This window comes from Miscanthus floridulus, chromosome 15 (genome assembly GCF_019320115.1).
Source record: "Miscanthus floridulus cultivar M001 chromosome 15, ASM1932011v1, whole genome shotgun sequence".
Lineage (NCBI taxonomy): Eukaryota > Viridiplantae > Streptophyta > Magnoliopsida > Poales > Poaceae > Miscanthus > Miscanthus floridulus.
In genome coordinates, this window is record NC_089594.1 from 82585536 (window position 1) to 82612350 (window position 26815).

General features: G+C 47.7%; 2 protein-coding genes and 1 pseudogene across 2 annotated transcripts; 1 reads left to right on the forward strand and 2 right to left on the reverse strand.

The window, feature by feature from the left end:
- Positions 1-441: 441 nt before the first annotated feature.
- LOC136508834 (thaumatin-like protein) lies at positions 442-1302 on the reverse strand. Its single transcript, XM_066503615.1, has one exon. The coding sequence runs from the start codon at positions 1245-1247 to the stop codon at positions 726-728; it is 522 nt and encodes a 173-aa protein (XP_066359712.1). The 5' UTR covers positions 1248-1302; the 3' UTR covers positions 442-725.
- Positions 1303-8897: 7595 nt separating this feature from the next.
- LOC136507792 (phospholipase D alpha 1-like) lies at positions 8898-22729 on the forward strand (annotated as a pseudogene).
- A 414-nt stretch (positions 22730-23143) lies between these two features.
- LOC136508937 (thaumatin-like protein) lies at positions 23144-24023 on the reverse strand. The gene has a single exon (XM_066503717.1). The coding sequence runs from the start codon at positions 23974-23976 to the stop codon at positions 23455-23457; it is 522 nt and encodes a 173-aa protein (XP_066359814.1). The 5' UTR covers positions 23977-24023; the 3' UTR covers positions 23144-23454.
- Positions 24024-26815: the final 2792 nt, after the last annotated feature.

Below are 26815 nucleotides of genomic sequence, written 5' to 3' on the forward strand. Positions count from 1 at the left end.
GGTCTTTTTTATTTATGGAGGCACCAAAAAAGGACCGCCTCCATAAATCGATTTACTGAGACGATTGTTGTGTTTACGGAGATAGTAAGAAAATACCCATCGCCGAAAATTGATTTACGTAGACGGTCGCTTTAAGACAAGCACCTCCAAAAATGTTCTATTTTTGGAGGTGGTTGTCTTAAGGTGCCCGTCTCCGTAAATCCATTTTCAGGGAAAATCCAAGGACCAACCAAGCAGTGTATATGTATAGAGAGTTAGGGTTTCATTCTCACTTATTATCCATCCTCTCATTCTCTATCTCTCTCTCACCCAACGGCGCACTCTCCCTCACTCACCCTCCTCTCTCTCTCTCTCTCTCCATAAATTTTGGCTCTTGAATATTTGGTATATAGATGATGGCTACACATCAGCCATGATTTATAGACTAGACATATGCTTGAAATGCATTATATATCCATATTTTATTTATTCGAAACGTCTATATCCATATTTTGATGGTACACGAAATCCTATCCCGATACATAGGAGCATACATTTACATGATGCCTGTGCGATTTTCAGGATGGTCTTATTCTCATCAACATGTTATATATACTATAACCATTCATGCAATACTTACATGGTGACATTATTGCCTGAATGGGTTCATGCCATGCTTTATATGTAACTCATGCATGCGTCGTCGGCCGAACATGCACACTGCTGCCTCATGGTCATAGTCATGGTCATGGGCAGAAGGTGACCTGGTAGTCGCTGTTGCCAGGGCAATGATGGAGCTTGGAGTTGTCGTCCGGAAACAGGTACGCCTGAGGGCACTGCGACCCCGTGCACACGATGCGGTCGCCGGTGGTGCAAGCGAAAGCCATGGCCAGGTTGTAGCCGTCGATCACCGAGATGTCGTAGAAGTCCTGGTTGCCGCCGCTGGTGCCGAGAGTGAACTCGGCCAGCGTAAGAGGAGGCTGGCCGGAGAGGGTGCAGGAGAGCGCGCCGGCACAGTCGCCGGTCTGGCAGCTCCCGCTGCCGCCGTTGAAGGAGCATCCCGTGCGGCCCCAGACCCGGCCGGAGCTGGTGCCGGCGGGCACGTTGATGGTCCACGTCCCGCCTGGGTTCAGCTGCGTGCCCCCGCCCACCGGCGTTGCCGCCGGCCACACCGTGAACCCACAGTTGTTGGTGATGGTGAAGGTGGAGGCGCTGGCTCCGGCCACCAAGGCTGCGAGGAGCAGCAAGAGGATCGGAGAGGCCGCCATTGATGCTAGGTAGCTAGCTGCTTTCTTGTCGAGCACTCGAGTGGCTAGCAGGCTGCTTGGGAAGTTTGCAAGGGAGCATGCGTGTATTTATAGGTGGCCGGAAGGCGGCAGCCCGTGGAAGATGAGACCGTTAGAAAAGTATAAGGGCGGCCACTGGAATGACAACAACAAAAAACCTTGTATGTTGACTAAGAACACTAGATTCACGGAAGTTGTACCAAATGCCAATTAGAAATGGTTAACTCTGTCGATGAGCCACTTCACGACCTATATGAGTATGAACGCACACAAAACCGAAAATCTACCGAGAGGGACTATGAGTTTAAATTGTATAAAAGCCATAGCATTTCCAAATTTGAACACGTATCTGAATCTAAGTTTATCGCGTGAATTTGCATCTCGCGTGAAGCCAACGTCCCCATCAACCACTGTCCACCTAGACGTGGGTCTAGTCTAGATCGTCTACATGATCTGTAGCTCACAAAAGGTTTCTAGAGATGGGCGTTTAGCATTTTCAGAGGCGACGTTACTCAACGTCTTTTTTAATCTGGAATAGCAGACAAGCTTCTAGAAATTAGGGAAAAAACAAAAAACAGCGCCCAACGAGCGGGAATAGAGGCCAGCTGTCCAAGGCCGCTCAGATCCCAAAAGTCATCCTTGGGTCCCACTGGTGAGCCCACCGACCGTCTGCATGCCGGCCTCTAAGCCATGCCACCACGGATCTCGCCGGAGACAAGGATGAGGATGGAGGAGCTGAACCAGAGCTATCGCCACTTTGATCTGAGCCTTGCTCACATGGATCTCAGCCGCCCTCATCAGATCGGAGGCACCCTATCATTGCCAGATCGAGCTTCTACCTACTTTCGGTGTCATTCCCGTTCCCATCGGTTGGGGGGGGGGGGGGGGGGGGGGGGGGGGGGGGGTGGGTGTTGGAGCAGTGGAGCAATGATGCAGCGCCCGGCCTTGGCCGGGTCAAGCCCTCGGATGAGCCGCTACCGCCCCTTCAGAGCAAGTACAATAATGGGTTTATAGCCAATCTAATGTTAATGTGGAGGAGAGAAGAGTGGAGAAAGATGATAGCTTGGCTCTCATGCAAGCAACAAGCTAGGCACGGAAGCATATGTATTAGTGGGCCCAAGTAGCAAGTGTTGTGAGGAGGATTAGGAAAGAGAAACTTTATAAAGACAAATAGGAGACACCTACTGTATAATATGGCTCTTGTAACATGACTTATAGCCAAGCAACGTGGCTCTATTGTTGACCTTGCTCGCCCCAGGATGAGCCGCTGTGCCACCGTTGTGACCACAAAACGTCCATCGCCAACCTTGCGTGCCCTCGGATAGGCCGCCGCCACCCTTTGATGATGATCTCGTACGTGCCGTCGTTGGCCCTTCACCTCTTCATCTCGGACGGAACGCCACAACTTGGGTTGGGGCTTCTCCACTTTGCGCCGCACCCTTGGATCGGTTTCCAGAGGGGAGAGATAGGGTGAGAGAGTAGTTGTGTCAGGTGGGTTCGGCTCGGGCGTTGCCGTGTGCATGCCCACAATGGGTGGCTTGGAGCAGTGGGCCATGAGATTTGGTGTTGAGTCTAGAGAAAGCATGAGAGGGAGCTGATGGAAGAGAAAGGGTGAGAACTGCGAAACCCTAAGTGTTGTGCTTATATATATGAGACATTGGAGTTGGGCCTCCTTTCCATCGGGCGTATTTAGTGAGGCGGGTGTTAATAAATATTTAGAGCCATGCTGTCTCCAAAAATGGGACGTCCACCACCGAAAGGTGGTGGCTATTTTTGGAAATAACCTACTTTTTGCATGCCTCTCTGTGAATAAACATCATGTCTTCTCCGATCAAAAAAAACACCATGCCTCCTAAAATTGATTTTATATATAGTCGTGATGTCCAGACACTAGCGGAAATGAAAAAGTCTAGTGTATGGGCCTTGTTGTATCATTTTCGGGTTCTTAAAAACTAGTTTTTGCCTTTAGTTTCTAAAATCTAGAAACTAATGAGGAGCTAATAGCACTCGGTAGAAATCTGTTGCGTTGATTGCCGTGTTACTTTTGTTAGAATTTTGACCTTATCAGATAGATCATCTAGATGTGATGAAAACTTGATCCAAGTTGACGAAGATAACACATTGGTCATACACGGTATTGCTTGTTCAATGGATAACTTCGTTCTGGAGGGCCATGCTTGAAAACATGTGTACTGACAAGCATGGGCATATGCCATTACCGAACATAGGAAAGATGATATTTTTTTTTCAGAACACTCGTAAAGGTTACCGCAAATAAATAGACTACGTACACACGGCAGGCTGATGATTGTGCTATGTTTGTCTAGATATAAGCTGATCCAAAATAGCCTTCAATTTCCGCACTGCCAAATTCTGTCATTGTGCACTGAATTCCTGATCATGACGAATTCTGTGCACGTACAATATGTGGTTTATTTGCGGACAAGTCCACGAGTCTGCAGCCCACCCTATGCAGACCCTACATCTAGTCACCGCACATGTATGCATCAAAACAGTTTTTTTCCTCTCTTTTTCCACGTACACATCTACAAAACATTTTCCATAGGATGCATGTATAAGAGAGCAAGTACTTACGCACCAATCACATCGCGATCACACATATAGTCAATTTATATTATAAATGACTGTCCTGATAGTGCCTTAAGTTGGTATATTCAATCCAGCTCGAAGAAAAAAAAGTTGACGCTGGAGAAGACACATTGTTAGAATGTACTCTCACCGTCTTAGGAAACATAGATATTTTATGACTCAAATATTGTTCTAGAAAACTTGATACTTTAGCTCCAGGGCCTCGATACATCTCATTTTAATTAGCGCTTTGTTTTTAATTACCATTGATCATCATCAACAAATTGGGTTCATGCATGACTAATTTTTATTAACCTGTGGACACAAATTTATCCTAAAAGTCCTGAAAAGATTAAGGCCTTGTTTAGATGCATATGTATTCATCTCAATCTACATGTGTTGAAGTGGATTGGAGTAGAATTAAACTAAGTTCTATTTCAATCCACTCCAACACATGTGGATTGAAGTGAATACACACATGCATCCAAACAAGGCCTGAGTGTTTAATGGTGGAGGGAGAAGTTTTAACCATTTTTCGTGAATAAAAGTATCGAATGTTTTGCACAGCGAACCAGCGTGGAACTTTCTTTTGTGCGTGATCACAACCAACCACTGCAAAAAAAAAAAAAAAACACTGCACATTTTGGCACACGTGCATGTAAGGAGACTATATTGAATGCATTCACATAAAAAATGCTATCACACTAATGATGAAGTTTCAGTTATTTGAAATGCAGCCAAGAATATCCTCCTCGTCAGAGTCGATGAGGTAGAACACCTTGCCATCACAGACGGCTTGACCTCCTCATCAGAGTGACGGAGTTGATGAGGTACAACACCTCGCTATGCAAAGGGATCTAGCCACTACTCAAGGAGAACTGCCCTTTGGCGTTGAGAGTTTGGGTCTTTGCGTTCTAGCCACAGCAGCCGGACATTGCCGCGAACACGAGGGGAGAAGAGGAGCCGGCGATGGGGTTTGGAGAGGAGGAGGCAAGGGTTTGGAGTCGAGGAGGCGGAGTGAGCGAGGGCGGTCATATTACATATAGTAAGACCAGAGGCGGGTCGCCATCTATCCACCTCTACAACTAGATGTATAGAGGCGGCTAGATGGCGAGCCGCCTCTGACGATGCAACTACAGAGGCGGACTGTTCGACATGTCACTACAGAGGCAGGTCAATGAAGAAGAGCTGCCTCTATAGTAAATGTGGTCTCATTCCTTCTGAAAATCGTCTTTGTGGTAGTGTTCCTTGCATGCATGTCCACACCCATCTCACCACCAAGAAGTTGTCCCAGCTGAAACTAACACCGGCAAGAGGCAAGGTCAGGAACAAGCCTGTCCCCGCGTGGCCACCCTACCTAGTGCGACTCAACTCCCCTAATGCATCTCAACAATGAACTCATCACTATCAGACCGTAATACTAGAAATTCATAACATATTAGGGAAGGTTGATACAAAGCAAGCCATGATTAACACTACTGAGATAAATAACAAATGAATCCCAAACCCTAGACGAACCAAAATCTAATAAAAAAATGCAAAAGATTTGGCATTTGGATTCACAACAACATCTAACTACATTCAACGCACAACCTCATAGGCGATTGGCTCCACTAGCGGCTGCCCTTGGTGCATGTTGGGATGTTGCAATCCCAGCAAGTAACTTGGGGGTAACGGGTAAGACCTCTGTCCGACCGATGCTTCAGGAGGAGAGCTGACAGATGATCGGTGGGTTCAGACAAAGTTAGGGTTTCATAAATGCTCTCAACCACCCCTATAGTGGTTATGCCTCCCCCTTTCATAGTTCACTCTTACTGAGAACTACCTTTACTGTGATGCCCCTTTCCGGCCATAGGACATTCTCGGCATATTCCTATTCTAACACAAACTGTTAATGGCAAATTCGGGAGCTGTTCCTCCAACCGCCGTCGCTTGATGGGCCGAGATCATGGGCCAGTGTGTGACCCTAGATCTAGCGCCACCACCCTTCGAGGAGATTTCTGGCCTTCGGAGCCTTCTCCGTGACCAGCCTTCGCCTGAACCTGGACGCCAACTGGTTGCAGCCTTCGCCTTCATCGGCCAAGCCTCCACCCTTGATCGGGCTCGAGTGCCTCCACTCCTATTGTGGGGTCCTTCGCTACCACCCGAAGGCCTTTGCCACGTCAGGCCTGGTACATGAAGGCTCCTGCCAATCCGTCCTACACATCATTCGACTATCACCCATTAATTTGCTTAGTTCGATCAAGGTTCCGGTCCAAAGCCTTCATGGCTCAAAACTATGTCCCAATAGTTCCCCCCTTGAGGGCTTGGTCTAGTGCTGGCAGGCCTTGCCCTCAACAAGCGACCTTCGGGAGTTTGAGGCTCGAAGGCTCCTGCGTATGTGATGGCTGGCTTCTCCCCCTTTTCCCCCCTAGGACGCCTAGATCAGACCATTGGATTGGTGAAGTGTCGGCGCATGATTGATTATTGTGGCCACAAAACCAATGCATTTTCAAACGGACATGACCGTTGGTCGCGGAAGCCGAAGCGGCGCCGCGGTGGCTATATAAGGGCTGGTGGAGGTCACCCATTGTCCCTACCCATAGCCATCGCTTTCCTTGTTGTCCTTGTTTGCGCTATCGCTTGCTTTTAGCTAGTAGTGTTTCTTCTTCGCCTGCCTGCTTGTTGCCTCAGCTCAATGGCCTTGTGCCTTCGCTTCGCCCTTATTTGCTTGCTGATATTTTTTCGAAGTGGCTACGCCTCCTAATCCTCCTCCACGCCGGGCTTCCCTCTTCGGGCCATATTGCCGTCTGTTTGGGATTAGGTCTAGTGGGTGGTTTGTGCATTTTGAGGAGTGCATGCTTGCTAGTGCGGAGGCTCTAGGTCTTGAGGAGGGTCTTTCCAGTGTCGAGGCTTCTGTTGCTAATCTGATTACTGCTGGGGAGGCTGAAGACATGGCTGGCAACCTGAAGACCTAGGACTTTGGGCCTTCACTAATGACCAAGATTATGGTGGATGAGTTGCAGCGGCTAGGCTACTTTGGGGATGCGAAGGTGACGCCTCTGGAAGGAGAGACGATTCCCAAGCCGAAGGCCACCGATGCTGTGGTGTTCCGAGACTTCTTCTTCTTCTTCAACTTCATCACCTGACGCCCAACGGCATTCTCACCTTAAGCATGTTCTACTGGGCATGCTGGTCTTATGGTGCGAAGCCAAACGTTGGGACGTTCTGTGAGTACTATGAGCTCCAACGCCAGCCGAAGCATGTGGGCGAAGACCATTCACTGGCGCAGTATGGGAGCTGCACCTTCATGCTGCAGAGGAACCAGAAGGGCGAGATGATGGAGATTTCCTTTGCCCAGAAGAACAAGTGGTCGAAGGACTGGATGCAATACTGGTTCTACGTCAGGACCAGAGGCATGATGTCCACTGGCGCTGTTGGGAAGAAGAACACTCGATACCCCTTGGCCTTAGTGATGACGCTGATGAGGCCTTTTACCTAGGGGATCTCGGGCCTAGGTACGGTGGAAGGCCGTGAAGCATGTGATAGGGCCTTTGCCCTGGCTTGCCAGTACTCCGGAGGCTGGGACTTGGTGGAGGAGATGGTGGCGGCGAACTACTGGCCGCTGGGTAGGAACAGGTCTGCCATGACCATTGAGATGGTCAACCTTCCTGTGTTTGATGAAGGCGTGGGTGTTCCCTTCCCCCAATTTGGTTTCGAGAAGAAGGAGGGCTGAGCTGCAGAGAAGATTGTGAAGTCCACGGAGGCTGGGGCGCATGAGATTCTGGGCGAGATGTCCGATAGGGAATATCTCGCGCGTCAGGCCATCACGGGCATGATGCCTCGGCTGAACAGACATTACTACACAAATGATTTTGCGAGATAGTGCACTTTTATTAACCGAGGCGGTCACAAAATTCAACTGCCTCCTAAAATACTTAGTGATTAACGGAGGCGGTCGTTTTTATTTATAGAACAGGTCAGAAAATGCCTGCCTCCAAAAATAGATTTATGGAGGTGGGCACCTTAAGATAACCGCCTCCAAAAAATGACATATTTTCGGAGGCGGTCATCTTAGGGTGCCCACCTCCATAAATCCATTTTTGGAGGCAGGCACACTATAATGCCCGCCTTCTAAAATATAGGCCCAGCTTCCAGCCTAGGCTGCCCATCTCGGCCCGATATCACATTCATAGTATATATACCTAGACCTAGGGTTTCATTCACTTATCACTCTCAAAGCCCCTCAGTCGCACCCGACGCCCCCACAACAGACACCTCTGCATCCCGGCCCCTCACTCACCGCTCCCTCTCCCTCACCTCTCCCTCGCTCCCATGGCAGCCCTAACCGAAGGCTCCATCCTCCTCTCCCCAACGAAACCCGAGATCGGCCGACACAGGGTGCGTGCACCTCCCTCTCCTCTCCATCTCTCCCACGGAACCCGTGCTCGGACATTGCACGGGGTGGCTGGCAGCGCATCCCTCTCCCTCTCCAGTAGCTCATCTCTCTCCATCAAGCTCGATCGGCGCACAGAGAGGTCGGCTATGCATCCCTCCCCCGCCCCGATGGCACATCCCTCTCCCTCATGCTTGGCCGGCGCACGGGAAGGCCGGATCCAGCCTCGGTGTGGGCGGATCTGGTGGCGGCGGGCTCCACCATGGTGGATTTGGTGGCAACAGGCTCCACCATGGCAGATGTGGCCCCGGTGCAGGTGGATTTGGCGGCAGCGGACTCCACAATGGCGGATCTAGCGGCGGCGGGCTCCACTTTGACGGATCTGGCCCCGGCGCATTTGGATCCGGCGGCGCGCAGCCTAGATCTAGGCCCAAGCCTGGTTTGGGCTTCGGGCTTTTTCCTTTTTTGTTTTTTTAATTTATTTTTGGAGGTGGGCAAAACAACCGCCTCTGTTAATTTGGCATTAAATGTGACTTTTGGTTGGAGGCGGTTGCAATGCCCACCTCCATTAATCATTTTGGTCCGCCTCTATAAATATTTTTGTAGTAGTGAGAGTGTTTGAAGAATTTGGGATTCATCATGAGGAGCACGAAGTTCCCGTGAAGGTGATGAAATCCCTTGAGGACAAGGCGAGGAAGGCCGCCATGAAGAACGCAACAACTGTGGTGGAGGCGAAGAAGAGGAAGGTGGGCACGACCTCCAAGGTGACCACTAAGCGGCAGAAGACAAGGGCTGCCTCTGATGCTGCCTCCGCCGATGCTTCTGTGGCTGCCTCCATGCATGCTGGGGAGGAGATTGCTGAGAACGTCTCTAGGTGGATGTTGTAGAGAGAGAGGAGAGAGACCGCAGGCGAGGGATGTTCAACACACCAGTTACCACCGGTGGAGTATCCAGTGCACAAGTAGCATACCGGTCACGCTAGTGCCGAACCAAAAACACGAGCGCAAATAGCACAGGGCATTGGTCACGTCCGGTGAGAAGACCAGTGCACCCAATAAGAGTCCAGTGCATGCCCCCGTGACTAGCAGCCCGACATCAAAAACTTGATCGAATCTTGGCCAAATCGAATCCACCAGCCATGAAATTTTAACCAGATGGTCACAAGGCAGTAGGTGGGCTATCCCTAAGAAATCATCACCCAAGATTTAGCCAATCCATGGGAATTTCAAACCGTGCGAAGAACATAGTTTTTCCTCCCCAAAATGAAAATCGTCCCGATCTGTGAGCTCATGTGGATTCAGAGAAATCTCATTGAAGAAAATTGTCCTAGCTCATATCAGATCAATCGGAAAGACCCCAAACCATCTCAAATCAAAGATTGAAGCAAAACGAGGAGAGGAAAAACAGAGAGTCAAAGAAGACTGAAACACGAATCACAAGAACACAAATTTAGATTTTGAATCCTAGAGGACAATGAGAGGTTAGGGCATCTCCTCCCACTGAAAAAGATTCATGGTACACAGATGAAGGTACTCCTCTCCTTAGTCTCCCAATGATCTCTCTCCCACCATGCTCGATAGCCCCGATTTGGCATGCTAGCCTCCAACAGTTGCGCTAACTGTTAGCGTGTTAATCCTCACATGTTCTACAGACCATGCAGTGGCAGTAGGCACACATACCAAGTGCCATCTCAGGAGGTGGTTTAGAAAGTTTCTTTGTATTCTATTTATAAACGATGCATGAGATCTAATGATTATCGCGTTGAGTTAATCCACTTTCGTGGTATCAAACGGGGACTGATCCCCTCATTTTTGCTTTCCCTAAACTGCCCTTGGCCTCTCACCATGGCATCCTCCCGCCTCCATGCCGGCATCCCTTCGTTTGCCGGCACTCCCACTCTCCCAATGTTCTCCAACAAGGACACTGCGCTCCGGTAGGCTGCAGCTGAAGCAGCCACCGCCGAGGCCTGGGCAACCACAATCAGGGCATAGGAAGCCACCCATCGTCTTGCGGAGTACGAGAACGTGGAGCAGTCCCAGCTCCATGCTCAGGATGTTGCGGTGTTCAACATCAAGATGATGATCCTCCTCGTCCTCGAGCAGACGTCCATGTTCTACAGCCGTTGGCGCAGACTCTTCCTCAACACCGTTACCAAATACGCTCTCGACTCTCTAGTCCTCTCCGATGATGATTTCTCCATGGATTCTCATTGCCATCGCATGGATTGCAATGTCAAGTCATGTCTGTTCGGCACAGCGTCGCTTTGAGCACATCGAAGCAATGTCCATCGCATCACCGACATCGCGCTCCATCTAGCTCGCCCTTGAAGAATAGTTCATCATCAATAAGGAGACCCATACTATCATCCTTGATGCCAAATTCTGGACCCATGTTTAGGGATACCTTTCTATTACCGACTACTACAACAAGATGAAGCGTATGGCGGACACTCTGGGGACATTGGTGAGCCAGTTATGGACTGCACCTTAGTCCTTAATATTCTTCATGGGCTAAACGAGCGGTACTCTCACATGGCATCATTCATCAAGCGCACGCGCTCGTTTCTGGCCTACTTCAACGTCCATGCAGATCTGCTTATCGAGGAAGTGACTCTCGCCAGCATGTCCTACACTCAAACGACATCTATGGACACCACTCTAGCGTACCCTCCTACGCTACATAATGATATCACCAACCCAGGTGTTCCTGCTGGCCCCAATACCACCGGGCATGGCGCCATCAGCGCTAGTGGCTAGGGCAGATAGGGTGGCTCTGGGAACGGCGGTGGCTCCAATAGAAAGCATCAGCGTTGGCACTACAATGGGAACGAGGGCGGCCAGGGTGGTCCATCACGCGCACTCGATACTAAGCCCCCACTCACAGGGACCTTTGCCATCTAACAAGGCCAATCGGTGTTGCACCCACACCCTCCTCTCACTCCACTGCTTCCTCAACCCTAAGCTCTATTGGTATTTCTTAACGCAAACAGAAATAATCTGCAAGTGCACGAAATTACCGTTGTAGTATTTCACCCGAAAGTATTCAGGGTATCGTATTCTCCGTAGGGAATGAGGGTACTCTTCTAGCTAGTTTATCCAAGGACAACAAAAGGATAGAGTTGGAAAGGATATAGAAGGATTCCTGTAATATTGAGGTCCAAGGACAGATAAACTCTACTTCTACTTGCTTACATCGGGCACCGGTGAACATGTGGTCTGCCAGGCATTGCCGGCCTACAGCTCTATGTTGTGCCCAGACATTGGGGATTACAAGGGACAGACAGGGTTATCACCACCTACCGCCTACCCCTCAACCTTTTAGCACAAGGCAAATAAGGTAGCCTCTAGCCTAGACACCACATCTACGCTATCGACTACTACTCTAGTGTTGTACAGGGTGATCCGTCTTTGTCGGGAGCCCTATACTAGAGTATCCACCACGAGGATGGATGACGAACCCACAAACAAGTAAGAGTAAAGCTCAACTAATCAAAAGACTTTCTACCATAGAAAACACGAACACTCACTTAACAGGAGAATCCGTTGAGGTACAGGTGTTCATCGAGGTACAAGTTGGGGAGACACCGAGAAGTCAGTGCTTCCCCGAGCTCTCCCTCACATCTCTCCCTTACTACTCTAGATAGCTATCTAGGGCCTCCTTTTATAGGTGGAGAGGAGGGGATGTTCCATGGAATATTCTCTTGAACCCATCATTAATGCACCAAACCGACCTCCAAACCGCCATCTAGGTGCGTTGGACCTGGCCCATACCCTAACAACCGACGTTGGTAAGGTGGTAAGAGGTAGCATGCCAAAGATGGGCCCGAGACACCCCAGTAGGGGTGAGGCCACACCTCAATTGGCCCAAATGGCCCCAGCTTCGGTGTGTTGCCTTCCATGGGCCTCTAGATGGCTACTGCAAAGTTTAGCGACATTTGGAGATGATTTGATGTGGGTTTTGGCCTTTTTCTCCACATGATTGGCCCTGATTTGCCAGGTTTATTTGGCCTTCTCCTCTTGGGCTCATGTTGGGTGATGTTACGCCTTGTCCTATTGCGTATTTGGGCGTGTTTTCCTTGTTATTCTGACATGTCCTCCAGTAAATGAATAATCACCAAAACTTGTGGAATTCATTAGTTATAAGCCCTAATTCTAAGTTTAGTTTTTGTATGAGTTCATTTTATGTGAGAGTTGGTGGTAAGAAATAGGAGTTAAAGACCGCCAACATGCTCTCATCGCTAGCACGCCTATCCAGAAGTAGTACGCTAGCCAGCAGTTCACCAGCCCAGTCGGCAAGCCATTCGTCGCAGGCTCACCAGCCTCTGCACCCTTCTATAGCGCCCCTTCCGTCGCACCACACCAACAACAATCCTGGACATGGGACCCGTAGGCTTTGTGAACAATTTCAACACCATGACACTCACTCCTCCACCAAAAGACCACTGGTACATAGACCCAGGTGCTTCCTTTCAAATGGTCTCAAACTCTGACTCTTTATACTATGTTCACTCACCCAATTCTTTTACCCCTCTAATATCATGGTCGGTAATGGCTCTTGTTTTACCTATCACTTCTTTTCCTATTACAGATCACCCTTTACATTTGTTATCTCCCTGCACATTATTAAGGACCTCATTTCAGTCCATCGTTTCACCGCTATCAATCATTGTTCTATCGAATTTGACCCTTTTGGTCCCTCTGTGAAGGATCTGGTAATGCGGAACAAGATCGTTAGGTGCAATAGTTCTGGGGAGCTCTACTCCTTTTGGCCACCAACCCACCTTCACACTTTCGCCACCATCACATCCCCTCCCATGATTTGGCACCACCGGATCTGTCATCTTGGCCTTGAGTCCTTATCTCACTTAGCACCATCCTTACATTCTGCTAGTAACAAAAGTGAGTTAGAAACCATATGTCATGCTTGTCAGCTAGTCTGCCATGTGCACCTTCCTTTTACTCAATCCTATTCTCGTGCTCTCAAGAATTTTGATTTAATACACTATGATTTGTGGACATCTTCAACTGCAAGTGTGTCACTGACTATATATACTGTCTTACAATTCTTGATGATTGCTCACATTACTCATGGACTTTTCCTTTACGTCTCAAGTCAGACATATTTCCTACTCTCCAACTTTTTTACTTATCTCGTTACTCAGTTTGGCACCACGATTAAGACAGTCCAGTGTGACAAGCATTAGGAGTTGGACAACGCCACCACCTGCTCCTTCCTCCTCACTCATGGTGCCACCATTTGCATGTCATGCCCTCATACTTCCCCCCAAAATGGTCACATCAAACTTATTATCTGTTCCACAAATAATATTAAGTGTTCTCTAATGTTTCAAGCCAGCATTCTGGTGCGTTAGTGGGTGGAAGCCCTTCACACAGCCACCTATCTCCGCAACTACCACTCAACCAAGACCTTTGATTTGCAAACTCCGTACTCTGCTCTGTATGGTGCTGACCCTTCCTATGATCATCTTTGTTTTTTTTGTTGTAAGTGCTATCCTAACCTATCTACAACCACTCCACATAAGCTCGCTCCTCAGTCCACCCTTTGCGTCTTCTTAGGATATCCCTCGGAACACAAGGGATAGCACTGCCTCGATCTTGCTAGAAATCACATTATTTCTTGACACGTTACCAAACTTCCTTTCCTTTTGCCGAGCTTCCTGCCCCACTCCCTTTATCCAACCATGAATTTGTCTCAGAGTTTGACTATGTGTCTAGCCCTATTAGTACTTTGTTGCAGGTTCTGGTCTTGCATGTCCAGGTGCTGCAGGTCTTGGCCGATCTAGCACTGCCCCCAATGAATATGTTTCTCTGACTGTTGCCAGCAGGAAACTGGACACTTCAGCCTCGATAGCTCCCATCCATGGGTCGATCATGGTGGAGCCCATTTCCCTTGCATTGGCCGGCCTTCGGCGGTCGCTGGACCATCAGGTACTAGGATGTTTTTGCCCAACAACCCGCCCTTAGCCTCATCGTAGGCTAGCACCTCTTTTCTGCAGCACACCTGGTTCTGGTGCACAGCTTCCACCAGGCGCTGTTCCAGTCTCGACTATCATCAATGACCATGTTAGGGTCACTCGGGGCAATCATGGTTTTCAACAGCCCTAGAAGATCTTTAACCTGCAAACCACTGTGTTGTCTCCTATTCCAAAGACCTACAGTCGTGCTTTGGCTGATCCAAACTGTCGGGATACTATGCTAGAGGAATGCACCACCCTCCAAGCGAACAACATCTGGGATCTTGTTCCTCCCCCATGTGGCACCAACTTTGTTACCGGGAAGTGGATCTACAAGAACAAGTTGCTTCCTGATGGTACCCTAGATCGTTACAAAGCTCGTTGGGTAATGTGGGGTTTCAAACAGTGCCCTATTATTGATTTTGGTGAGACTTTTAGTCCGATTGTGAAGGCAGCCACCATCCGCACGGTTCTATCTCTAGCAATATCTCGAAACTGGCCGGTAAATCAGTTGGATGTGAAGAATGCTTTTCTCCCATGCACCTTGAGTGAGACGGTCTATTGTGCACAACCGTATGGTTTTGTTGATTCCTCCAAGACTGACCATGTGTGCCATCTTAATAAGTCCTTATTTGGCTTGAAACAGGCACCCCGAGGTTGGTACAACAAGTTTGCTTCCTTTCTTCGATCTATTGGTATTATGGAAGCATAATCGGATACATCTCTCTTTGTTCTTCGGTGCGAGTCCAACAGGGCATACTTGCTTCTTTATGTTGATGATATCATTTTAACTGCCTCTTCTGGAGATTTGCTACGCATTATTGTCAGTTCTCCAAGGACTTCTCTATGAAGGATCTTGGCAGTCTACGTCACATTCTTAGGATGCCTATCTCTCGGAGTACTATTGGTATGAACCTATCACAGCGTCACTATATGCTTAAGATCTTGGATCGTGCTGATATGTCGGATTACAAACCCTATTCCGCTCCAATGGACACAATGCTAACCTCTCTTCTGATGTGCCTCCTGTTACCAATGCCACCTATTACCATGCTCTCGCTGGTGCCCTACAATATCTCACTTTCACCCAGTCGAACATCTCTTTATGTCACGTAGTAGATCTGTCTTTATGTGCATGATCCCGGTCTACTGCATTTGGCCTTGATCAAGCGTGCTCTCCACAATATCAAGGGCACCTTGGACTATGGTCTACGGCTGCTTTGTTCTTCTAGTTATGACCTGGTTGCATACTCCAATGCTGATTATGCTGGCTAGGGTATGCTGTATTTTTGGGCGATAATTCGATCTCCTGGTCATCAAAGCGCCGGACAACAGTGCCCCATTCGAGTGCAGCGGCCAAATATCAGGTAGTTGCTAATGCTGCTGCAGAGGTCACTTTGCTCCGTCAGTTATTTTGGGAGCTCCGTATCTGTCTCAGGCGTTCTACTGTGCTGTTTTGTCATAACATCATTGCCGTTAATCTCTCAACAAAACTGGTACAACATCAGCGCACCAAACACATTGAGATTGATGTACACTCCAAGTTCTTCATGTGCCTGCCACCTCGCACTATGTGGACATATTCACTAGGATGTGCCTACCTCTGTTTTTACGGAATAAAGGTCCAGTTTGAACGTCTCCAATTCCGGCTGATATCGACGTTCCAACTGTAGGGGCGTGTTAGCGTGTTAATCCTCATGCGTTCTACAGACCATGCAGTAGCAGGCGCATGTACTGGTGCCATCTCAGGAGGCGGTTTAAATAGTTTCCTTGTTTTTTGTTTCTTAACATGCCTCTCCATATGCCTCCATGTATTCTGTTTATAAACGATGCTTGAGATCTAATGATTATCGTGTTGAGTTAATCTGCTTTCACTAACTCGTGACGTGTGATTTGGTTAATACAGAGACAGCGAATGATTCATGAATGATGGCACTACCTGCCTCCCTCCGGATTACTATTCTCTCTACTACTGTTGATCGCTTCATCATTAACTGCCATGCTACTGTTCTAATTTTGCTCAAGAGCGAGAGTGCTCAAGCATTAGTTCCCTAAATCTCGTTTCGAAGTATGCCTACCAGATTCGTCTCTTCTGCTAACACGACATGTTCATTTTGTTTTGTTTCGATAGCTTGTGGAAGGGATCGAGGAAACCGTGGGTGTCGACAAGGGCAGCACCGAGATATAAGCCACCATTGATCCGGAGAAGGTCTGCGTTGGGCGTACACGTACCATCTTCAACGAGCCCATCAATCCTCGCTGGTACGAGTCCTTCCACATCTACTGCACGCACAGGGCCGCCAACGTCATCTTCACCGTCAAGATCGACAACCCCATTGGGCCTCGCTCATCGGGAGGACTTAATTGCCTATCACGGACCTCCTGGACGGAGAGGAGATTGACAGGTGGCTTGAAATCTGTGATGACAAGCGTGAACCCATTGGACACAGCAAGATCCATGTCAAGCTCCAGTACTTTGACGTTTCCAAGGACCGCAATTGGGTGAGGGGTGTCCGGAGCACCAAGTAACCTGGTGTTCCATACACCTTCTTCCCGCAGAGCCAGGGGTGTAAGGTTACTCTGTACCAAGATGCTCATGTCCCCGACAACTTCGTTCCCAGGATCCCGCTTGCTGATGGCAAGAACTATGAGCCATAAAGGTGCTGGGAGGATATCTTTGATGCCATAAGAAAGGCCCAGCGTTTGATTTACATAACTGGCTGGTCCGTGTACACAGAGATCACCTTGGTTAGGGACACCAACAGGCCAAAACCTGGAGTGATGTTACTCTTGGGGAGTTGCTCAAGAGGAAGGCCAGTGAAGGTGTCCAGGTCCTTATGCTAGTGTGGGATGATAGGACTTCGGTCGGCCTGCTTAAGAAGGATGGCATTATGGCAACCCATGATGAGGAGACTGCAAATTACTTTTATGGCACGGACGTCAACTGTGTTCTGTGCGGTCGCAACCCTGATGGTTCTGGCAGCTTGGTTCAGGATCTGAAGATATCAACTATGTTCACGCACCATCAGAAGATAGTAGTAATTGACCATGAGCTACCCAACCAAGACTCCCAGCGGAGGAGGATAGTCAGCTTCATTGGTAGCATTGACCTTTGTAATGGAAGGTATGATACCCAGTATTACTCCTTGTTTAGGACACTTGACAGTGTCCATCATGATGACTTCCACTAGCCAAACTTTAAGGGTGGATCAATCAAGAAAGGTGGTCCAAGAGAGCCATGGCATGATATTCATTCACGGCTGGAAGGGCCAATTGCTTGGGATGTTCTTTACAACTTTGAGCAGAGATGGAGGAAGAAGGGTGGCAAGGACCTCCTTGTACGTCTCAGGGATCTTTCTGACATTATTATTCCCCCCTCTCCTGCGATGTTCCAGGAGGACAGAGAAACATGGAATGTTCAGCTCTTCAGATCCATTGATGGTGGTGCTGCTTTTGGTTTCCCCGAGACTCCTGAGGAAGCTGCAAGAGCTGGGCTTGTGAGTGGAAAGGATCAAATCATCGACCTGAGTATCCAGGATGCATACATGAATGCCATCTGAAGGGTGAAGAACTTCATATACATTGAGAATCAGTACTTCCTTGGAAGTTCATATGGATGGAAGCCCCAAGGCATCAAGCCCGAAGAAATTGGTGCTCTTCACTTGATTCCAAAGGAGCTCTCATTGAAGATTGTCAGCAAGATTGAAGCTGGGGAACGATTTACTGTTTATGTTTGGTGCCAACGTGGACTGAGAATCCTCCAGAAGAGTCTTCTGTTCAGGCAATCCTTGACTGGCAAAGGAGAGCAATGGAGATGATGTATACTGACGTCACACAAGCTCTCCAAGCCAAGAGAATCGAAGCAAACCCCAAGGACTATCTCACTTTCTTGTGCTTAGGTAACCGCAAGGTGAAGCAGGAGTGAGAATATGAACCCGAGCAACACCCAGAACATGACACTGATTACATCCGTGCTCAAGAGGCTAGGAGGTTTATGATCTATGTTCATAGCAAAATGATAATAGGTAATGGATCAGTTGTACTTTACCCTCGTATTGCACTATCACTACCGGTGACTGTGTAGTTACCGAGTGCCCCGACAATTACCGAGTGTCAAAAGTCGGGGCACTTGGAAAACAGTACTTACCGAGTGCCAACACTCGGAAAACATAAACACCCGGTAGTAGACCGCTTTACCGAGTCAGAACACTCGGTAACTTCAGACACTCGGTAAAACTACAAGTTTACCGAAGGGGTGCACTCGGTAAAAACAGCCACTCGGTATTGAGGTGCCACGTCACCTAGGATAGCAACTGTGCCCCAAACGGCGTCACGGCATGACATGTTTACCGAGTGTATTGGCGCAACACTCGGTAAACACTATCTTTTACCGAGTGTATTGGCGAAACACTCGGTAAAATTCAACCAAATTTCTTTTTTTCCCTTCATTCTTTTTCCTCTATCCACATATGATATTTAGTACTCCATTCCAAAATATGGTGTTTATTTTGATTTATTTACTATATTTCACAAATTTTTCATTCTTTATGAAAATTAGGTACATATCGTGTAAATTTAATTGTAATAATTAAAATCGAACTCGATAAATCACAAGATTGGAAGAATTAACATTGAAGCATACATCTATGTTATAGAAAAAATTTCATAACGTTTTGGAAGTATTTTTACATTCGTCGCTGCCGAACCGGTACATCTCCCAAAGAGACGCTAAACATTCACAATGACGAGTATGATTTCTATTAAGAGTGAAATTCAACATTATGATTTGAACTTGGAATTTTTTAGATAGTAAATAGATGACATGAAATAGTTCATGTGAAAGTTTGGTGAATTTTAGGATTAAATTGGCATTTTTTCTATTCTGTTTTGCATGAAATAATGGATACTTTCACCGAGTGTGACCTCAAACACTCGGTAAAGGTTAGCCACGGCCCACCTGTCTGCCACAGTGGGCTGCCATGCTTCTGTTTACCGAGTGCCGTAGATCTGGGCACTCGGTAAACATGTACCAGGCCCACATGTCATTGGGCTGCGGTGCTTGAGTTTACCGAGTGCCGTACATTTAGGCACTCGGTAAACAGAAGCTTTAACACTTAGCCGTTTCTCCCTTAAATCGTGCACAGACACACACACACACCGCACACGCCTCCCCACCACCATGGCCGCCTCCTCCCCTCCACCACCGCCGCCACCGGGCGGTCCCCCACAGCCGCCGCCACCGGAGAGACGGAGAGAGAGAGAGACGGAGAGAGAGACAACGGCACCGGCGCACCGGACGACGATCCCCTCTGCCGACGCCGCCCCGTGCTCCCTCCTTCGCTCCCGTTCCCGCGAGGTGGGGTGGGGTGGGCCCCAGCAATAGCGGCGACGGCGAGCACTCTCTCCCCTCCCCTGACCGCGGCCTCCCCTTCCGTACGTGCTCCCGCCGCACCGGTGGCGACAAGGGACCCCTGCCTGCTCCCGTCGACGCCAGGTACCTGCCCTGTTGCCCACCTCTCCCCTCCGTCTGGTGGCGCCGTGATGCGATGGAATGGAAATGGATGGATCCGTGCGGGACGGCCCCCGTTGCCTGCACTGGCCGCCGTTTCTGCTGCTCGGACTGAGCGCTCGGTGTCCACGGACCTTTGGGGATTGCTTGCGTGCTCGTCGCGCCCGTGTGGAATTCATGTCAGATAGGGGATGTAGCGAGTCCGGCGGTTTCTCGTTTTTTCTTCTGAAAGTGAATAGGACACACGCTGAAAGCAGCAGGCTTCTCCTGATCTGAAGCTGAAATGCACACGCTGCACATATGTAAATGATACTAATTGATCAGCTAAAAGAGGAGACAATAGGCTTACCTTACTATTAGCCTCATGGAATATTTTGTTTTCGAAGTTGGTAGTAACCCTTCTGAGGTCCACGGTAGAGAGTCCAGGGAAAATGTGGTCCAATCTACATGCTCTGATTAAATTGAACATGTTCGATTGGGTTCAAAAAGGATTGGACGTGAGACATCAAAGAAACATGCTGAAGTTATCTGTCTGACCGATGAGAAATGCATTAGTGGATTCTCAGAGACAGAAATAAAGCTAGCTGATAACCAAACTGATCATCTTTATGCAGATAAAACATGAAGGAAATTTGAACCCGCGACACCAAAAAGATCCACATTTTAGAAATCATTGCAATATATTTCAAACCAAAAATGCCTTATCCACACATCAGTACACTAAAGAGAGTACGACTGATAAAGTCGTCGTAACAGTATGCATGAATGGTGGATCGAGACGAATCGAATTAAGACACTGATAACAGTATGCAGGGTGATCAAGACCTGGACTTGACTCCGTTTCTCCGCAGGCCTCCGACCACGTCACAGGCCATCCGACCTTGTTTGATGGGTTTGTATGTTGAACTGTGGACTTGGTTGAACTTTGTGGACTTTGGACACATGTTGATGGTGTTTGTGGACTTTGCATGGTGCTTGTCGACATATGTTGGTTATTGTGAGTGGATGTGACATTTGTGGACATATATGTGATATATATTGCCTATCTGTCATGTTATTATAATTTCCTGTGATTTTGTTGCTTATTGTGACTGGATATGCACTGAAACAAACAAAACAAAATTTCTGTGGACATATTTTACCGAGTGCAGCACTCGGTAAAACAGAGATTCTGTCAGTTTTACCGAGTGTGGCACTCGGTAAAACAGAGAACAGAACCGAATTGGTTCTGATTCTGTGAATTTTGCCGAGTGTGCCATTTTTTATCGAGTGCCGCATCCCCACTCGGTAATATTTGACTACTTTTTACCGAGTGGGAACACTCGGTAAACATTATTTCCCGAAGTTTATTTACGGAATTGTTTTAATCACAAAATTGGTTATTCTTTTACCGAGTGTGAGGAGCTACACTCGGTAAACATTATTCAAAAAATTTATTTGCGGAATTGTTTTGATCACGAAATGCTAATTTATTTACCGAGTGCTGCTGGTCACACTCGGTAAAAGTCGCCGTTAACGGTCAGTTTGGAGGCTGACGACTGTCAAGTCATAATTGTTTACCGAGTGTCATTTCAGCACTCGGTAAACCTATGTTCCGAGTGCGCCGATATTAGACACTCGGTAAAATAACGTTACCGAGTCGTTATTTGCCGAGTGCACTTTACCGAGTGTGACACTCGGTAATGAGTTTGCCAAGTGTGTAGCACTATTTGCCGAGTGTTACTCAGACTCGGTAAATACACAGTATCCCGTAGTGTATATTTCATTTTTAAGTTTACTGATATAGAATATATATTTTATACGTTCACACCTAGAGCATGTTTTCTTTCGCTACAAAGCATGCATTTCTGCTTTATCTGTAATGGAAGCAAGGGATCGCTTTTTTTTTTTTTTTTTTTGTCTCTGGGATCGCTTTAATTAAGTTAGAATTATAACTATTTTAGAGAGCAGCAGAATCAACTTAAAGCATAAATAAAGTATATCAAGAAGAAATTGTCCTATGCTACTATAATCCTGCTTCGTTCAAAGGTCTCATGCTCTTCTCTCATTTGGCTTGAAACCAAGGGGTATAGTTAGTTTCTCTTGATAGCAAAGCTTTGGGCACCCTGCTTACATTGTTTTCTTTTCTTGGCTTCAGAGGTGTCAGATTTTCTGTTCGTGATAGTAACCTCTATATAGCCATGCATTACACTAGATATGGCAGTAGTTTTTCTAATAGACCACGTAACTTTTATTTATCAAAAATTAGGAGCATGGTTGATGTTGTTGTGAAACTTATTACTCTTCTGAAGTGCATATGTTTGGATCAACATGTTTTCTTAGTTAAGAGCGTAACTATATGCTGGAAAGGAAAGGCATCAATATAAAACAACAAATTTTAAGGGGAACAACTATCCTATATATGCTCATATAATTCCACTTTTTTTTGAAGGAATTAACATTCTTTTCAAATGAGTAAAAATAATTCAAGGTATACAGTTAGTTAATCTTAGTAGCAAAAGCTGAATTCCTGCTTGAATTGCTCTCTTGCTTGGCTTGAAAGGCGTCCATTTGTTGATGAAGATGGTAACATTTTTTGTTTGATTTCAGTGGACGACTTGTACATCATCATTGGGTCTGCCAACATCAACCAGAGGTGCATGGACGGTGCCAGGGACTCTGAAATCGCCATGGGCGCGTACCAACCGTACCACCTGGCAACCAGGCAGCCTGCCCGTGGCCACATCCACGGCTTCCGGATGTCTCTATGGTACGAGCACCTGGGAATGCAGGATGATGTCTTCCAGCGCCCTGAGAGCGTGGAGTGTGTGCAGAAGGTGAACAGGATCGCTGAGAAGTATTGGGATCTGTACTCGAGCGATGACCTGGAGCAGGATCTCCCAGGCCACCTCCTCAGCTACCCGATCGGTGTCACTGCCGACGGCACCGTTACTACGCTGCCTTGGATGGAGAACTGCCCAAACATTAACCGAGGTGGTTACAAAATCCAACCGCCTCGTAAAATACCTGTCAATTAATGGAGGTGGTCTTTTTTATTTATGGAGGCACCAAAAAAGGACCGCCTGATTTACTAAGACGGTTGTTGTGTTTACGGAGATAGTAAGAAAATACCCATCGCCGAAAATTGATTTACGTAGACGGTCGCTTTAAGACAAGCACCTCCAAAAATGTTCTATTTTTGGAGGCGGTTGTCTTAAGGTGCCCATCTCCATAAATCCATTTTCAGGGAAAATCCAAGGACCAACCAAGCAGTGTATATATAGAGAGAGTTAGGGTTTCATTCTCACTTATTATCCATCCTCTCGTTCTCTATCTCTCTCTCACCCAACGGCGCACTCTCCCTCACTCACCCTCCTCTCTCTCTCTCTCTCTCCATAAATTTTGGCTCTTGAATATTTGGTATATAGATGATGGCTACACATCAGCCATGATTTATAGACTAGACATATGCTTGAAATGCATTATATATCCATATTTTATTTATTCGAAACGTCTATATATCCATATTTTGATGGTACACGAAATCCTATCCCGATACATAGGAGCATACATTTACATGATGCCTGTGCGATTTTCAGGATGGTCTTATTCTCATCAACATGTTATATATACTATAACCATTCATGCAATACTTACATGGTGACATTATTGCCTGAATGGGTTCATGCCATGCTTTATATGTAACTCATGCATGCGTCGTCGGCTGAACATGCACACTGCTGCCTCATGGTCATAGTCATGGTCATGGGCAGAAGGTGACCTGGTAGTCGCTGTTGCCAGGGCAATGATGGAGCTTGGAGTTGTCGTCCGGAAACAGGTACGCCTGAGGGCACTGCGACCCCATGCACACGATGCGGTCGCCGGTGGTGCAAGCGAAAGCCATGGCCAGGTTGTAGCCGTCGATCACCGAGATGTCGTAGAAGTCCTGGTTGCCGCCGCTGGTGCCGAGAGTGAACTCGGCCAGCGTAAGAGGAGGCTGGCCGGAGAGGGTGCAGGAGAGCGCGCCGGCACAGTCGCCGGTCTGGCAGCTCCCGCTGCCGCCGTTGAAGGAGCATCCCGTGCGGCCCCAGACCCGGCCGGAGCTGGTGCCGGCGGGCACGTTGATGGTCCACGTCCCGCCTGGGTTCAGCTGCGTGCCCCCGCCCACCGGCGTCGCCGCCGGCCACACCGTGAACCCACAGTTGTTGGTGATGGTGAAGGTGGAGGCGCTGGCTCCGGCCACCAAGGCTGCGAGGAGCAGCAAGAGGATCGGAGAGGCCGCCATTGATGCTAGGTAGCTAGCTGCTTTCTTGTCGAGCACTCGAGTGGCTAGCAGGCTGCTTGGGAAGTTTGCAAGGGAGCATGCGTGTATTTATAGGTGGCCGGAAGGCGGCAGCCCGTGGAAGATGAGACCGTTAGAAAAGTATAAGGGCGGCCACTGGAATGACAACAACAAAAAACCTTGTATGTTGACCAAGAACACTAGATTCACGGAAGTTGTACCAAATGCCAATTAGAAATGGTTAACTCTGTCGATGAGCCACTTCACGACCTATATGAGTATGAACGCACACAAAACCGAAAATCTAGCGAGAGGGACTATGAGTTTAAATTGTATAAAAGCCATAGCATTTCCAAATTTGAACATGTATCTGAATCTAAGTTTATCGCGTGAATTTGCATCTCGCATGAAGCCAACGTCCCCATCAACCACTGTCCACCTAGACGTGGGTCTAGTCTAGATCGTCTACATGATCTGTAGCTCACAAAAGGTTTCTAGAGATGGGCGTTGGCGTTTAGCATTTTCAGAGGCGACGTTACTCAACGTCTCTTTTAATCTGGAATAGCAGACAAAAAGTCATCCTTGGGTCCAACGAGCGCCCACTGGTGAGCCCACCGACCGTCTGCATGCCGGCCTCCAAGCCATGCCACCACGGATCTCACCGGAGATAAGGATGTGGATGGAGGAGCTGAACCAGAGCTGTCGCCACTTTGATCTGAGCCTTTCTCACATGGATCTCAGCCGCCATCATCAGATCGGAGGCACCCTATCATTGCCAGATCGAGCTTCTACCTACTTTCGGTTTCATTCCCGTTCCCATCGGTTGGGTGGGTGGGTGGGGGGGGGGGGGGGGGGGGGGGGGGGGGGGGGGGTTGGAGTAGTGGACCAATGATGCAGCGCCCGGCCTTGGCCAGGTCAAGACCTTGGATGAGCCTTCACAGCAAGTACAATAATGGGTTTATAGCCAATCTAATGTTAATGTGGAGGAGAGAAGAGTGGAGAGAGATGATAGCTTGCTCTCTTGCAAGCAACAAGCTAGGCACGGAAGCATATATATTAGTGGGCCCAAGTAGCAAGTGTTGTGAGGAGGATTAGGAAAGAGAAACTTTATAAAGACAAATAGGAGACACGTGCTGTATAATATGGCTCTTGTAACACGACTTATAGCCAAGCAACTTGGCTCTATTGTTGACCTTGCTCGCCCCAGGATGAGCAACTGTGCCACCGTTGTGACCACAAAACGTCCATCGCCATCCTTGCGTGCCCTCGGATAGGCCACCACCCTTTGATGATGATCTCGTACGTGCCGTCGTTGGCCCTTCACCTCTTCATCTCGGACGGAACGCCACAACTTGGGTTGGGGCTTTTCCACTTTGCGCCGCACCCTTGGATCGGTTTCCAGAGGAGAGAGATAGGGTGAGAGAGTAGTTGTGTCAGGTGGTTTCGGCTCGGGCGTTGCCGTGTGCATGCCCACAATGGGTGCCTTGGAGCAGTGGGCCATGAGATTTGGTGTTGAGTCTAGAGAAAGCATGAGAGGGAGCTAATGGAAGAGAAAGGGTGAGAACTGCGAAACCCAAAGTGTTGTGCTTATATATGAGACATTGGAGTTGGGCCTCCTTTCCATCGGGCGTATTTAGTGAGGCGGGTGTTAATAAATATTTAGAGCCATGCTGTCTCCAAAAATGGGACGTCCACCACCGAAAGGTGGTGGCTATTTTTGGAAATAACCTACTTTTTGCATGCCTCTGTGAATAAACATCATGTCTCCCCCGATCAAAAAAACACCATGCCTCCTAAAATTGATTTTATATATAGTCGTGATGTCCAGACACTAGCAGAAATGAAAAAGTCTAGTGTATGGGCCTTGTTGTATCATTTTCGGGTTCTTAAAAACTAGTTTTTGCCTTTAGTTTCTAACATCTAGAAACTAATGAGGAGCTAATAGCACTCGGTAGAAATCTGTTGCGTTGATTGCCGTGTTACTTTTGTTAGAATTTTGACCTTATCAGATAGATCATCTGGATGTGATGAAAACTTGATCCAAGTTGACGAAGATAACACATTGGTCATACACGGTATTGCTTGTTGAATGGATAACTTCGTTCTGGAGGGCCATGATTGAAAACATGTGTACTGACAAGCATGGGCATATGCCATTACCGAACATAGGAAAGATGATATTTTTTTTTCAGAACACTCGTAAAGGTTACCGCAAATAAATAGACTACGTACACACGGCAGGCTGATGATTGTGCTATGTTTGTCTAGATATAAGCTGATCCAAAATAGCCTTCAATTTCCGCACTGCCAAATTCTGTCATTGTGCACTGAATTCCTGATCATGACGAATTCTGTGCACGTACAATATGTGGTTTATTTGCGGACAAGTCCACGAGTCTGCAGCCCGCCCTATGCAGACCCTACATCTAGTCACCGCACATGTATGCATCAAAACAGTTTTTTTCCTCTCTTTTTCCACGTACACATCTACAAAACATTTTCCATAGGATGCATGTATAAGAGAGCAAGTACTTACGCACCAATCACATCGCGATCACACATATAGTCAATTTATATTATAAATGACTGTCCTGATGGTGCCTTAAGTTGGTATATTCAATCCAGCTCGAAGAAAAAAAAGTTGACGCTGGAGAAGACACATTGTTAGAATGTACTCTCACCGTCTTAGGAAACATAGATATTTTATGACTCAAATATTGTTCTAGAAAACTTGATACTTTAGCTCCAGGGCCTCGATACATCTCATTTTAATTAGCGCTTTGTTTTTAATTACCATTGATCATCATCAACAAATTGGGTTAGTGCATGACTAATTTTTATT

Excerpts from the sequence above, each read along its gene's own strand:
- LOC136508834 (XM_066503615.1), bottom strand. The coding sequence starts at position 1,247 with ATGGCGGCCTCTCCGATCCTCTTGCTGCTCCTCGCAGCCTTGGTGGCC.
- LOC136508937 (XM_066503717.1), bottom strand. The coding sequence starts at position 23,976 with ATGGCGGCCTCTCCGATCCTCTTGCTGCTCCTCGCAGCCTTGGTGGCC.